General features: G+C 44.3%; 1 protein-coding gene across 5 annotated transcripts in view; it reads right to left on the bottom strand.

The window, feature by feature from the left end:
• RIN2 (Ras and Rab interactor 2) overlaps nt 1-14,645 on the bottom strand; it is a 213,231-nt gene that overhangs the window by 12,738 nt on the left and 185,848 nt on the right. For 4 of the 5 annotated variants that reach the window (XM_068143233.1, XM_068143231.1, XM_068143232.1 and 1 more), the window contains 3 exons: nt 11,108-11,413; nt 8,398-8,529; nt 5,532-5,695 (listed from right to left, as the gene is read on the bottom strand). In XM_068143233.1, coding sequence (XP_067999334.1) covers nt 5,532-5,695; nt 8,398-8,529; nt 11,108-11,413 — 602 coding nt within the window. Of the gene's footprint in view, nt 1-5,531; nt 5,696-5,968; nt 6,418-8,397; nt 8,530-11,107; nt 11,414-14,645 lie in introns of those variants that run through there. The other variant, XR_010987887.1, reaches the window with a different exon arrangement.

Genomic DNA, 14,645 nt, shown 5'->3' on the forward strand with positions numbered 1-14,645 from the left:
GAGCAGAAGAAACAAAGAAAACCAGATGCAAAGTTAAAACCACCAACTCAAGTAACCGATGAAAAACTAATTTATTTTGATTCTGACAGCTCCGTTACTCAAGAATCGCTCGACAAATCAAACCAGCCACTTTTCCAACCCACAGCACTAAGTTTATCTTCCTCTCTTCCTTTAAATACCACTACTGAAGTTTTTAACTCTGTTCCCTATCACTTTCCTCTTCCAGCAGGTTTTTACCCTCAGCCTCATTCGGTTCCTATACCCCAGCAGGCGGGAGCTTTGTCTACCCCCTGTCACCTTATGGAGGTGTTTGTGTACCTCCTGCCGCTATTATGAGTAATATGGGGGTGAGGGAGAATGGGATGCTTTATCAAGGAGGCAATGTGCAGGATGGTGTTAAAATGTCTAATGGATTGTTGATTAATGAACATGTTCCAAGTGTAGCTACATGATTGCAAATTTCAATTTCTGATGTTTTGATGGATAAAGATGATAAAGGTTTTATAAATACAGAAATGTTACAGATGGTGCGATGCCAGTAGTGATGGAAAACAGACCAGGAGGTGGGACTGCTCCCGTGTATCAGTCTCTGTCATATGATATCTTAACAAATTAAAACATCATTTTGAATCCCCCCTTTGTCTCCTGGTGGGTCAGAAGAAAGGTATTCCAACAGAAGCGATAGATGGACTATCCACAAGGCAATTAGAAGTGATTGTGAGTTGCTGGCCTGAGCCCAAGGAGAGGGCTGAACCCACAGCTCCCCTCTTGGTAGGACCATTAGGTGAGGGGAGTGGTGTGCCTCCCAGAGCAGCTAAGGGCTTCTCCCCTAAGTGGTGAGCGGGGGTGTGGGTGTGTGTGTGTGTGTGTGTGAAGCGTGATCCCGTGATCCAACAGCTCACCAAAAAATTTGTAAAAGGACCCAGGGGAAATCATTAAGGAGATAAAAAAGAAAAAAGAAAAAAAAAGAAAAAAAGGGAAAAAAATGAAAAAAAAAAAAAAAAAGAAAAAAGGGGAAAAAAAAGGAAAAAAAAAAGAAAAGAAAAAAAAAAAGAAGAAAAAAGAAAGGTGTGTGTGTGAGTGTGTAACCTGGCAGTAGCAGTTTTGTATGTTTTGAGGTTGTGTTTCTCATTTAAACTCTAATGTTGAAGGTTCCTTGATGTATTGTCAGAAGGACTTGCCTTGTCACAATTTAAAAGACCTCTCATGTAAAGGCATTTTAGTAGAACGTGTACTACGTAGTTCCTTTGCTACTGTGTCTACTACCCACCCATATGTATTAGGAATAGGCATTGATTGTATAATCTATAACAAATCAAGCATGTATCATCTTAGTTGTAGCAATATTACTTTTAAGACTTGTATTATTGATAAAGACATTGATCAGCGGAGCATGATTATTCCCTTCCGAAGAAGGGCAGAGGTATGGATTCCAGTGAATATGACAGGAGGATGGGAGAGTGAGAATGGATTGGACCATGTTATCAGGCTATTAGACCAGGGACTAAAAGATTCTAGAAAAAGGGCAAAAAGATTTGTGGGATGGTTAATTTTTGCTATAATATCAGCTGTGATAATATTAGCATCTGCTGCTGCTTCAGTTACAGCTTTGACAAAGGGCATACAAACTGCAGACACAGTGAGAACTTTATTAACCAATGTGACAAATGATTTGCAGATGCAGGAAGCTATAGATGAGGAAATAATGGCAAGGCTATATGCACTTGAAGCCAGCGTTGTTTGGTTAGGAGACCAACAAGCTGCCTTGCAGACCCATATGATGCTGCAGTGTGACTGGGAATATCATAAGAAGGACATGTGTGTAACATCCTTGTCTTGGAATGACTCTCAGCACGATTGGAACTCAGTAAGATCACACTTACAAGGGGCCTTCGATAGCTCCTTGAAATATAATGTCCAAACATTGAAGCATCAGCTGGAACTGCAATTAGCAAATATACAACAGGTGTGGATTGATTCAACATGGCAAGCACTGAACAAAGATCTTAGCTGGTTGAATCCAAAAAATTGGTTCTCAGGTCTGAATCTACGAGTGTGGGTTATAGGTGGAATCCTGGTAGTGATTGGTATTGTAATTGTAGTATTAATGGTATTTGTAATCATAGCTTTTAGGAATATGAGGATGGTCAGAACACAAGTGATGGCTGCTGTTTTAAACAATATAAAAATGGGGAGTTGTAGGAAAGCAGAAAGTATCTATGGAAGGTTTCAGGACAAGAAAGAACAACAGGCCACTGATACTGGAAGGATGGCTTGATGATAAAGAAGAGCTGACCGTGGTAAACAACCTGACGTGACAGACAAGAGGACGCTTGCCTCCATGCTGGAGAAGACCAACCTGATATGGGATGAAGATAACAATGGACAGCTGCATATCAAAGGAGAAAACCCAATTAGCAGCAGTGGTGCAAGAATGTCAGGGAATTACTTACCCTGCTCGATTTTTCCTATATAAGCTGCTTGTTCTGTACCAATAAACGATTCCTGCCTCACCAACATGGGAGTCCGTGCATGCTTTCCGAAATATACTGGTGATTTGTGTTAAAATTATAAGACTTAGAGTGCACTGGGATTAAGGGTCAGGATCTTGTGAGGCCTGTTTAGAGGGTAAAGGGAAAGAAACCTATCTTGCAGACTTGCAAGGATACTATCTGGTTAATTGGAGACATCATGGCTGAGAAGGAGCTGTCTTAAAGATAAACATTCAGAACTAGGAATTTGTTTTCTTCAGATAAGAAGCCTGCACAATTGAGCATGTGTGAAAGTGGATGCTTTGACCCTTACCACACTGAATGTAGGGAGAAGGGATTTGATCACCTATTCTGAAGACTCATTATCATATGCCTGCCTTCTATTTAGCATAAGCTTGTTTATGTAGATTATGTAACTATATAAGATGAAGAAAGCTATTGTAAGGCTGCTGTGGAGGTGGTTTTGTCCCCTCTCAAGCCCAGCACGCTGCTTTGCTTGCTGTTATTGCTTTTATTGCCTTTTGACGATCTTTTAGTGCCAATAAATCTGTTACCAAAAACTTTTACCTGGAGTCATCTATAACACTAAGTATCAAAATTATTTATGCAGTTATACTTAATCATCATCAAAATAAGGTATTTTTTGCTTCTCCATCCTTTTGAGGGAGGGAGGATGAAGGCACTCCAGGGCCCAAAGAAGGAAGGGTGCAGCACGCAGTGACCACATCCTGGTTCCGCGTGAGAAAGAGGAGTAGAGCTGAAGTTGTGTTGCATGTGGGTCGTAGGAAAGGTGCTTCCTTTCAGATTGCAGGATGGGGAGAAAGAAGATGAAAAACTGCCAATCTGAGCAGGCAGGGAATGCTTGGATTTGTGCCAAGCATAGCCTGGAAGTGGTGTGACCTTACTGATTCAAGGCTGTCTTTTAAGAGACAACAGAAGGAGTGCACTGGACACACTCAGTGCCAGCTCTCCCCTCATCCCCTACATCTTCCTGCACCCAGCAGGGCATCCAGCTGCACAGTTGCCTTGGCTGAAGTTCTTTGCTGAAGAAAACAAGGTAAAATGAAGTGAAAGATCCTGCTGAAAATCTTGTCATTCAGTCAGCCAGCAGAAATACATAGTGATGAATACTCCTATGAAAACCCTAGTGTTTTGCTAGATAGAACGGAGACTCAAGCTACTTGAATGTGACACCTAAGTGCAGGTAAGCAGAATAGGAAATGGATCTCAAGAAGATGGACCTAGCTTTGTGCTCTGTCCATAATTTGGAGTTTCTCTTAAAGAGTTCTTTTCAAAAGAGGCAAGTTGTGGAGGACTGCTTCTTTTCCCAACTCCTTCCTGTTCTGCTCTATAGTTGTTTGCATGGACACTGATAAAACAGTAGGAGCCTCAACTGAAAGATTTCACTCTCTCTTGATGACTCTACCCCTTTCTGAAGCTCTTAATTACATCATATGTAACTGATAGTTGTCATTAGCCTGCCAGCTTTGTGCTGTGGGATGAACTGCAAACAACTGAATACAACAGAGTAAATTCTTTCTTCTCAATTCCAACATCTTCCTTGCTTCAGTCCACAAATTGATGCTCTGAACAGACATTCAACAGCATACTATACAAAAGACATGCAGGCTTGGATTTAAAAGGTGAAGTAATTTTGAGTGGTTTGTTAGTCTTCAGTTGAAGTTACTGCCCTGCTCTGAAAGAGCAGTGAGGAATTGAGGGGAGAGAAAAAAACCCCACAAACAAGCATCAAGACATCCATAGCACAGAACTCTACCCCTTGCTTAAACTTCAAAACTGCAACAAACTCTTCTCCCACCTCTCCTCTCTATGCCTGCTGTATGCCACCATTAGCTACTGGGGAACTGTACTACTTCAGACCACTGGAAACCTGCATTTGTTCTTTGGAACAGGAAAGCTCACAGAGAAGCTGAATCTAAGACATGATTCAGTTTCTCTTTGCTCTAATATGATGGCATGAGATTAAACACATCTAAGTGCTGGATTCTACATATTGGCCACAACAACCCCATGCAGTGCTACAGGCTGGGGATAGAGTGGCTGGAGGGCAGCCAGACAGAAAGGGACCTGGGGGTACTGGTTGATAGTAGACTGAATATGAGCCAGCAGTGTGCCCAGGTGGCCAAGAAGGCCAAGGGCATCCTGGACTGGATCAGGAACATTGTGGCCAGCAGGAGCAGGGAAGTCATTCTGCCCTGTACTCAGCACTGGTTAGGCCACACCTTGAGTCCTGTGTCCAGTTCTGGGCCTCTCAGTTTAGGAAAGCTGTTGAGTTGCTGAGTGTGTCCAGAGAAGGGCAAGAAAACTGGTGAGGGGTTTGGAGCACAAGAGGCTGAGGGAGCTGGGGTTGCTTAGCCTGGAGAAGAGGAGGCTCAGGGGAGACTTTCTTGCTGTCTACAACTACCTGAAGGGAGGTTTTAGCCAGGTGGGGGTTGGGCTCTTCTCCCAGACAACCACCAACAGAACAAGAGGACACAATCTCAAGCTGTGCCAGGGGAGGTTTAGGCTTGATGTTAGGAAGAAGTTTTCCACAGAAAGAGAGATTGGCCATTGGAATGTGCTGCCCAGGGAGGTGGTGGAGTCACCATCACTGGAAGTGTTTAAAAAGAGACTGGATGAGGCACTTGGTGCCATGGTTTAGTTGATGAGATGGTGTTGGGTGATAGGTTGGACTGGATGATCTCGATGGTCTTTTCCAACCTGGTTAATTCCAATTCTAACTCCATCTGACATAAATAGAAGTGAGGATGCAAGAGCTCCATTACTTAGTGTTTTCTTTGCATCATCATAACACCACCCTATTGTAGAGTGCAAAGACTTCAGAGTGCAAAGGCTTCAAAACCAAGGCAGATTTGCCAGCCATACTGTCACTACTGCTTCACTCCACTTACCTTGTGGCCTTAAGAGAATCATTGTACATCATACCTCTCAAATGGAGATTTCCAACAAAACAAATCCCCCTAAACCATGCCCTGGTTTGTTGGATATTTTTTTTTTGTCTTCATCCCTAAGCTCTACCTGAAAATCATCAACTGAAGGTATTGTCCTGTTAGTTGTTCTCCTCTTGTGCCACTGCCGGAGAGTATCTCTGGTTTCTGAACTCAGGAGCCGAGCAGCTTGCTCCTCCTGGAAGTTCTTGATCAGTGAAAGTGCTCCGTAAGCGCTCGTCAAGTAGTAGCCTCCTGTGGGGGACAGCAAGGGAAGACTTCTCAGAGTGGTCACAGACACCAGGCTAGGTCCAACTGGACACAGTCATATGTACAAACACAATTCTTTTTGTTTTTTTTAATCTGCCTACACACACATATACATGAGAGTCTGGGGCTGGTTGCCTGGGAGAAGAGACCAACCCCCACCTGCCTACAACCTCCCTTCAGGGAGTTGTAGAGAGCAATAAGGTCTCCCCTGAGCCTCCTCTTCTCCAGGATAAGCAACCCCAGCTCCCTCAGCCTCACCTCACAGGTCTGTGCTCCAGATCCCTCCCCAGCTTTGTTGCCCTTCTGTGGACACCTTTGTCGTAGGGTTGGGGGAAAGGCCGGGCCCTTTCCCCCCCCTGTGAGTAGAGGGAAGAAAATTGAAAGGAAAAAAAAATGCACAGCTGGATTAGCAAAGGAGTGGGTGCTATATTTACAAAGCAGTTTAGGAAATGCAGGTTTATGTACAGAATTTACAGTATTTACAATATATACAGAAATATACAACAAAGTAGCACAGAAATGAGAGTTCCCTCCTCTGCTGAGGGGGGTTCCCCACCCCTGCTCCCCCTTCTCTCCCCTTTTCCCCAGAGAGGGTTAGAAAGAGAGAGAAAAAAAACCAGTTGTTAATTGGAAAGCAGTTAATACAGGCCTTGCAGTTTATCAGTTTCAAGGTCAGTTTGGCCGAAAGCCCAGGAAGCTGTGAGCTGCTGCAAGGAAGAGAAAGAAGAACAACTGAGACTATTCCCACTGGGAATCAAAACTCAAGGCAGTGCTTTTGCCTCTCCACCAATGAAATTAGTTTAGATCCGTCTTTCATTTACAAACATTCGGCCATAATATCCCTTTGTTAAAGGCACCGCCTCAAACGGTCACAACCTTCCAGCAACTCAACATCTTTCCTAAACTGAGAGGCCCAGAATTGGACAGAGGACTGAAGGTGTGGCCTAACCAGTGCTGAGTACAGGGGCACAATGACCTCCCTGCTCCTGCTGGCCACACTATTCCTGATGCAAGCCAGAATGCCTGGAGAATAGGAGGCTCAGGGGAGACCTGATTGCTGTCTACAACTACCTGAAGGGTAGCCAGGTTCTAGCCAGGTGGGGGTTGGTTTCTTCTACCAGGCATCCAGCACCAGAACAGGACACAGTCTAAAGCTGTGCCAGGGGAAGTTTAGGCTGGATGTTAGGAAGAATTTCTTCACAGAACATTTGTGCTTCCTAGGGAGGTGGTGGAGTCACCATCACTGGAGATGTTTAGGAAGAGACTGGATGGGGCGCTTGGTGCCATGGTTTAGCTGATTAGATGGTGTTGGATGATAGGTTGGACTCGATGATCTCAAAGGTCTTTTCCAACCTGGTTAATTCTATTTTATTCTCACACACTGCTTGTAGGTCAATGGCCTTCTTGGCCAATGGCATCCATTGGCCTTTCATTTGAACTACACATCCTCAAAGCACCAAACAGTTTTTCTGCTCAGAATATCTCAGCTGGTGCCAAGGACAGGGTCAGAGAATGAATGGACCTCTTTTGCTGCATTAAAAACAAGATGACATAATAGCCCATCAAAATATTTCTGCCTTTCAAGCATGATAATGATCTCCAGCTTCATACCTCAAGTGTTTTCCATGTTAAGATTCCTGAACAATGCACTAGAGGATGCTCTGTACACAAAGCAGGAAGGAGACTAGTGCCAAACTAGAAGAATGCAGGCAGGGCTCTCTCATGCATACCAGCATGTGAGAGGATACAGGAGTTTCAATGTGCTAAGACATAGCAGGTATGGGAAACAAACTCACAGCTGAGCTTGGTCACAAGAACTCTTACACTTCCTCATGAACTGGGAGATTCTGGGGCTTGCAGAATACCTTTATTGAAAACATCACCATGAATACAGAGAAGAGGGAGGTTTTCTTGCCTCTAGTGGGCTTCAAATGTCATTCAAGAGTGCTTCAGGAAACATAATCTTAGGGCTTGTAAAAATACTATGTAAGAAGCAAGCATGAAGAACTGAAGATGATTAAGTGGGGCAATATTCTCTAAAGCACCTCTCCTCAGAAGGGCAGAGAATTTCCTCAGGAGGCTTTTACAAAACATCTAACCCAAGTCTCAGTATTCATAGACTCATAGAATGGTGTGGGTTGGAAGGCACCTTAAAAGATCATCTAGTTCCAACCACTCCACCATGGACAGGGACACTTTTCACTAGCCCAGGTTGCTCAAGGCATCATCCATCCTGGCCTTGAACACCTCCAGAGAGGGAGCATCTACAGTCTCCCTGGGCAACCTGTTCCAGTGCCTCGCCACCCTCACTGTAATTATGTGTCTCACAATTTAACTAAATTATGTGGCTCTATAAACACTGTCAAGATATTTTCAGGCACAGCAGGATAACCATATTTGGTACTTGCACAGTGTATGTTTGCCTGGCACCCTCCCCTTCTTTGCTGAAAACAACATATGGCCTCCTAAGGTAGTACAAAACATCAGACTCCCAGCTCACTCAGACCTGTACTCTGCAAGCTAACCAGCTTTCTCTTGTTTTAAGGTGGAAATAATCATGGGATTCTCTTGTTACATGACTGACATTGCTGACTTTAGGACTGCCCTTGAAAGGACTCAACTGTTATGAGGAAGAATCCCCCCTCCCCATGCCCCTCACTCAGTTCTAATAAAAATTAACAGATTACCTTCTCCGTGCAGCAGAGATGGATCCAGCAGTTCCATCATGTATTCAATCTCAGTATCCAGCTCCAGCATGTCACACTGGGCTAGTACATACGTCAACACAGGCAAGAAGTCATCAGCTCCATACAGCCTCCCTGAGTTGAAGGAAACACAAGACAGTGACAGACAAACCACACCCTTTTACCAGTTCCAGGGTTTGAAAGGCAAAGATTATCCTGGTGAGTGAAGGCAGCAGAATGTGTTTGTATTACTGTACAGCTTCCTGATACCAGTGGACAGCAGAGAGAGCATCATATGACACTCATAGAACAGGAGACCAAGACCAGCTTCATCCTGTACACTTAGCAAGACAAATCTGATGATGCACACCCTGAGGCATGCAAGGGACTTTAAAGCCTGAGTTCACCTTGGCATCAGCTCAGCTGGTGAATTCACAAAAGGCTGCCACACCAGTGTGGCCTGACCTCCACCTGCACTTTACCACTGGCTAAGAGATGATGAATAAAGAGAATGTCTCTTCTTCTTCTTCTTCTTCTTCTTCTTCTTCTTCTTCTTCTTCTTCTTCTTCTTCTTCTTCTTCTTCTTCTTCTTCTTCTTCGCCTTCTTCTTCGCCTTCTTCTTCTTCGCCTTCTTCTTTTTCGCCTTCTTCTTCTTCGCCTTCTTCTTCTTCTTCGCCTTCTTCTTCTTCTTTGTCTTCGTCTTCTTCGTCTTCTTCTTCGTCTTCGTCTTACTATTATTTATCAGACGATGGAGATAGGAATCAATACGACTGACCAATATGATCGAGTATTGTTCCTTTATTGTTCCAGTGTTGCAGGCCGATGGTGCAGGCCTGAGGTGCAGGCCTATGGAGCAGGCCTGTAGTGCAAGTATAGCACTGTAAAGTGTAGAAGAAACAGGAGACAGGAAAGGCAGAAGTGTGTAGCAAGGCAACTGCTACAACTTATATAAACTCGGAGTGCCCTGTTGGCATGGCTTCATTGGTTCCTTCTGAGTGACCACACATTGCACTATTACAGATTATTGGTCCAACTATTAATGACACAATGAGGTTTGTTGATGCAGGTGCATGTCCTGTTGTCCCAAGATAACTGTCCATGTTTATAGCTACCAGTGTCTTGTTTTAGCTACATGCTGCAGACACAGCACTGTTTTGCTCCACTGCTAGCTGGCTCTGCATTTATGCTGAGCATGGACTACCACCATATCAGGCTCTAGGCCTGCACTGCCAGATTGCTCACACTGCTCGTCGCTGGCATTGCCACTATTATTATTATTATTATTATTATTATTATTATTATTATTATTATTATTATTATTATTATTTTCTAAATAGTTTAAATGCAATGTGGCCATACATATAGGTCTGGCCAAGCTGTGTTCATTACAGAAGTGTGATGGTGACTTAAACCCACCAAGAGCAGGAGCTAACTTAAGCTTGTTCAAACTCCAGATGACTGAAGGGCTGATATCTGAAGTGACACCAGCTAAGACATAACCCCCAGGTACCACACTATTCTCTGGCTGAAAGTACATGAGAAATCAGATGCTCAAACAACTGCTTGCTCAATGCCATGGTTTAAAAACTTCACCTGACAAAACAAGGTAATCCAAGGAGCATTTGCCACATCTTAGCCCAAGCCCTTTAGGGTAATAGTTAACTGGCAGTAGCCCCTTGGTACTTTTCTTCTGCATGTTGGAAATACCTTATTCAATGTGGTAACACAGCATGGGGAAAGCAGTGGACAGCACTTCAGGCCACATTCTCATTGCCACTTTAAAATGCAGATTTTGCACAGAAATGAGCAGCTGGGCAGGAGCCTGGACCTGAATTTACAATAAGTGTCTGTGGTCTTTAAGAATCACAAACTTTCACCAATCATCATCTCAAATCTCCAAAGAAAGCAGGCATCTTGATCAGCACCAGACCCAGCTAAATATTCAGTGCTCACTTAGAAAACTGTCAGCCAGGTGCTTACAGGGAAAAATAAAACAACCAACCAATAAACAAGTCTCCCACTGGCACCAGGGTTGGTTCACCTTAGCTGGTGATCTACCAGAGTGGTGTATGATAAGGCAGCAGAGTTGCACCTGTGAATTCATGTCACCTAGCAAAGCCCTTTTAATTGTGCCACTGACTACTCAGCAGGTCTGAACCGGTCTGTAATTCCATTTTATTACCTAGGTTTCAAGGTCATGTTTAGATGTTACTTCTGTTTCAAAAATACAGAAGAAAAGTGTCCAAAGTGACCAGAAATACTGGATCAGAGGCTGCTTTCTTCCACTCATTAACAGAGAGCACTTGTAGCTGTCATACTGCACATGCAGCTGAATTAGTCCAGCTAAGTACAGGGTGTTACCTCTATTACCATTTCCAGAAATGCACTCATTCAGAATTAGTGTCCAATTCAAGGCTCACAGGACATCCTTTCTGACTGCCAGCTTCTAAAGGCTACAGAATTAAGCAAAGCTGGTTTGGTTTTGTTGTTTGTTTGGGTTTTTTTCAGCTGCTTCAGAACTCTGCTTCACACTGATTTTGTAAGATGTGCTGCCAGGTGCATCACAGATATCAGGAAAGAAACAAAGAGGAATAATCCTTATCAAAAGGGCAAAGACATGGTACAAGTGGTCCAGGAGAAGGGGAGGTCTGATTTCCTCCCCCACAAGACAACCTGAGCCTGAAGTGAACTTGAACCATGAGTAGCACCATACCTGAGTTATTCTCCATGACAGTGTAAATCAGTTTGCAAACTCTCAGTAGCAGCATGACTTTCTTTTCAGGTGAATACATCTTCTGCATGGTCACAAACTTGACTTTAATCTTTTCAACGTCCACAAAGTCTGGTGTTGGAACAAACACTCCCAGTTCCTGAGGACTCCTCTGCCTCACCAACCACAGATTTTCCTTCAGCTGTTTCCAAGAACCATCTGCAGTATGAAACTCTTTCAACATTGCTTCAATGTGGCCCTTCAATGGCTTCAAAATGCACTTATGCATGGCCTTCTCCAGGACAACATCTGTAACAAGAAAACAGAAGTCCAGCTGACTTCCTCTTTTAGAGTAGAGCCAGTATTAATATAACCATTCCCAAAAGAGACTCTAGGGCAAAACACAAAGAGTACTGGATGTCAAAAGAGAGGAAGGAAGGAAGGAGAGGGAGGAAGGAAGGAAGGAGAGGGAGGAAGGAAGGAGAAGGAGGAAGGAAGGAAGGAGAGGGAGGAAGGAAGGAAGGAGAGGGAGGAAGGAAGGAAGGAGAGGGAGGAAGGAAGGAGAGGGAGGAAGGAAGGAGAGGGAGGAAGGAAGGAAGGAGAGGGAGGGAGGAAGGAAGGAGAGGGAGGAAGGAAGGAAGGAGAGGGAGGAAGGAGAGGGAGGAAGGAGAGGGAGGGAGGGAGGGAGGAAGGAAGGAAGGAAGGAAGGAAGGAAGGAAGGAAGGAAGGAAGGAAGGAAGGAAGGAAGGAAGGAAGGAAGGAAGGAAGGAAGGAAGGAAGGAAGGAAGGAAGGAAGGAAGGAAGGAAGGAAGGAAGGAAGGAGAAGGGAAAAGGAAATGAAAGAATGGAACAAAAGAAGGGAAAAAGAAAAAGAAAGGGAAAAGGAAGAAAAAGAAAGGACAAAGGACACAAGAAAGGAAAAAGGGAAAAAAGAAAGGAAAAAGGGAAAAAAGAAAGGAAAAAAGAAAGGAAAAAGGGAAAAGGGAAAAAAAAGAAAGGAAAAAGGAAAAAAGGACAGTAAAAAGAAAAAAGAAAAAAAGAAAGGAAAAAGGGAAAAAGGAAGGAAAGGAAAAAGGGGGAAAAGGAAGGAGGGGGAAAAGAGGGAAAAGGGAAAAAAAAGGCAAAACCCCCAAATCAACCACGACACAAATGAAACTGTGACTCCAGTTAACTTTTTCCTTTTATTGTCTATAAGTCTCCAAGTTTTATTTTACTGTGAGCTTAGACTTGAACTCTCAAGTTAAAGCATAACAGTCAAAACCATATTTTTGTGTGCTTTGGCATGAGAGCCCAGCCTCTCTGCATAGTTTCCACCAGGAATTACAACTCAAACAAGTTTCATTAAAACTTGGCTCAGCTTTGTCAAGATCTTTATGAAGTTGGACAGATTATGGGCTTTAAACTAGAAATGAAAACCAAGCTGTGTTTGTCAGGCTTCAGATTTCCTCATGCAAGCTTAACAGACAGCTTTGTCATCAACTTAGAAGCTCTTGCTTTGCCAGCAGCATGCTCATGGCACAGTAACCACTGACTTTGGGGCTTTTTTATTCTTCTTCTACTCAAAGTTTTCTTAAACAGTCATTCTTCAAAGTATGGACCACACCAACAGAGAAAGCTCTTTGCTAAACCTTTTCCCTGCAAACCTTTACTTTATAAGCCAATTTCCTCTCCCACTCAATGTCTCTATGCCAACACAGCTTTACATTGATAATTAGCTTACATAAATTATTTGTACCACAGTGAACTCACACAAGCACAGAAGAAACTGAAGACCCTTCAGCCTGGTCACTGCACAAACACCCTGACAGTGGGGCAGGACCAGAGCCTCCAGCAGGCAGAGGTACTAGGAGCACACAAAGGAGGGACAAAGAGCAGGATGAGGAGAAAATGTGTCACTGCTGGATAACACAAGCTGGCAGTGGACTTTCCTGCTACTAGTGGTGATTCAGTTTCAGTAGACTCATGCCCTTCCCAGGTTCTTTGCCTGTTCTTAGGTGTTTTTCTTAAACCATAGCTGCTTTCCTTGCCCTCCTGTTAAATTACAGACTGTTTCTAAGGCTTGGGATTTACACAGACAGCCACACACTCACCACTCCCAACAAGCATTACTAACTCTTCTCTTGCTTTATTCTTTTGTTTGTCTCATCCCTGTCTTCATTTTCTCCTTTGGGACTTCATACCTCTCCCATAAAAAGGCATGCCCTTCACATGCTCCTCCTCCATAGCATTTATTCTGTGTGTGTCTGGCATGGCAATTCCCAAATATCCAACTCTTGGGGAGCTCCCATCTCCCCCATCCCAGTTCTGCTGGGGATTCTGTAGCTCCTCTTGCTATTTTCCCCTCCTGGGACTTGAACATCTCTCCTATGAAGAAAGACTAAGAGACTTGGGGCTGTTTAGTCTGGAGAAGAGAAGGCTGACAGGGGATCTTATTTATGTCTATAAACATCTGAGGGGTGGGTGTCAGGATGAAGATGCCAGTCTGGCTTTGGTGGTGCCCAGTGACAGTACAAGGAACAACAGGTACAAGCTGGAATCAGAAGGTTCTGCCTCAATATGAGGAGAAACCTCTTTACTGTAAAAGTGATGGAGCCCTGGAGCAGGCTGCCTGGGGAGGTTGTGGAGTCTCCTTCTCTGGAGACTTTCAAACCCTGCATGGATGTGTTCCTGTGTGACCTGACCCTGAAGAAAATGATTTGGGGGTACTGGTGGATGAGAAGCTCAACAGGAGCCAGCAGTGTGCACTTGGAGCCCAGGAAGCCAATCGCATCCTGGGCTGCATCAAGAGAAGCATAGCCAGCAGGTGGGGGGGTGTGATTCTCCTCCTCTACTGTGTTCTGGTGAGACCCCACCTGGAGTACTGTGTTCAGTTCTGGAGCCTCTATTACAGGAAGGATCTGGAGGTGCTGGAACATGTCCAGAGAAGGACCATGATGATGATCAGAGGGCTGGAGCTGCTCTCCTATGAGGACAGACTGTGGGAGTTGAGGCTATTCAAGTCTGGAGAAGAGAAGGCTCCCAGGAAACCTATTGTAGCCATCCAGTATCTGAAGGGAGCCTACAAGAAAGCTGGGGAGGGACTTTTTAGGATGTCAGGTATTGATAGGACTAGGGGGAATGGAGCAAAACTAGAAATGGGTAGATTCAGATTGGATATTAGGAAGAAGTTCTTCCTCATGAGGGTGGTGAGACACTGGAACAGGTTCCCAGGGAGGTGGTGGAAGCCTCATCCCAGGAGCTTTTTAAGGCCAGGCTGGATGTGGCTGTGAGCAAGCTGATGTAGTGTGAGGTGTCCCTGCCAATGGCAGTGGGGCTGGAACTGGATGGTCCGTGAGGTCCTTTCCAACCCTAATAATGTTAGGATTCTAGGATGCTGCTTTGGCAGAAGTGTTGGAATTGATCACTGGAGGTCCCTTCCACCCTCTAACATTTTGTGATGCAGGTGGTAAAAATGTGTCTGCTTCATTCCCAAGTGCTTTAAAGGCATCTGGGCTCTCTCACAATGGAGATTCTGAGGCATAACCAGTCTGGTGTGTGTTCT

Source organism: Melanerpes formicivorus, unplaced genomic scaffold (assembly GCF_026170545.1).
Source record: "Melanerpes formicivorus ecotype bairdi unplaced genomic scaffold, bMelFor1.0.p_v2 SCAF_9, whole genome shotgun sequence".
NCBI lineage: Eukaryota > Metazoa > Chordata > Aves > Piciformes > Picidae > Melanerpes > Melanerpes formicivorus.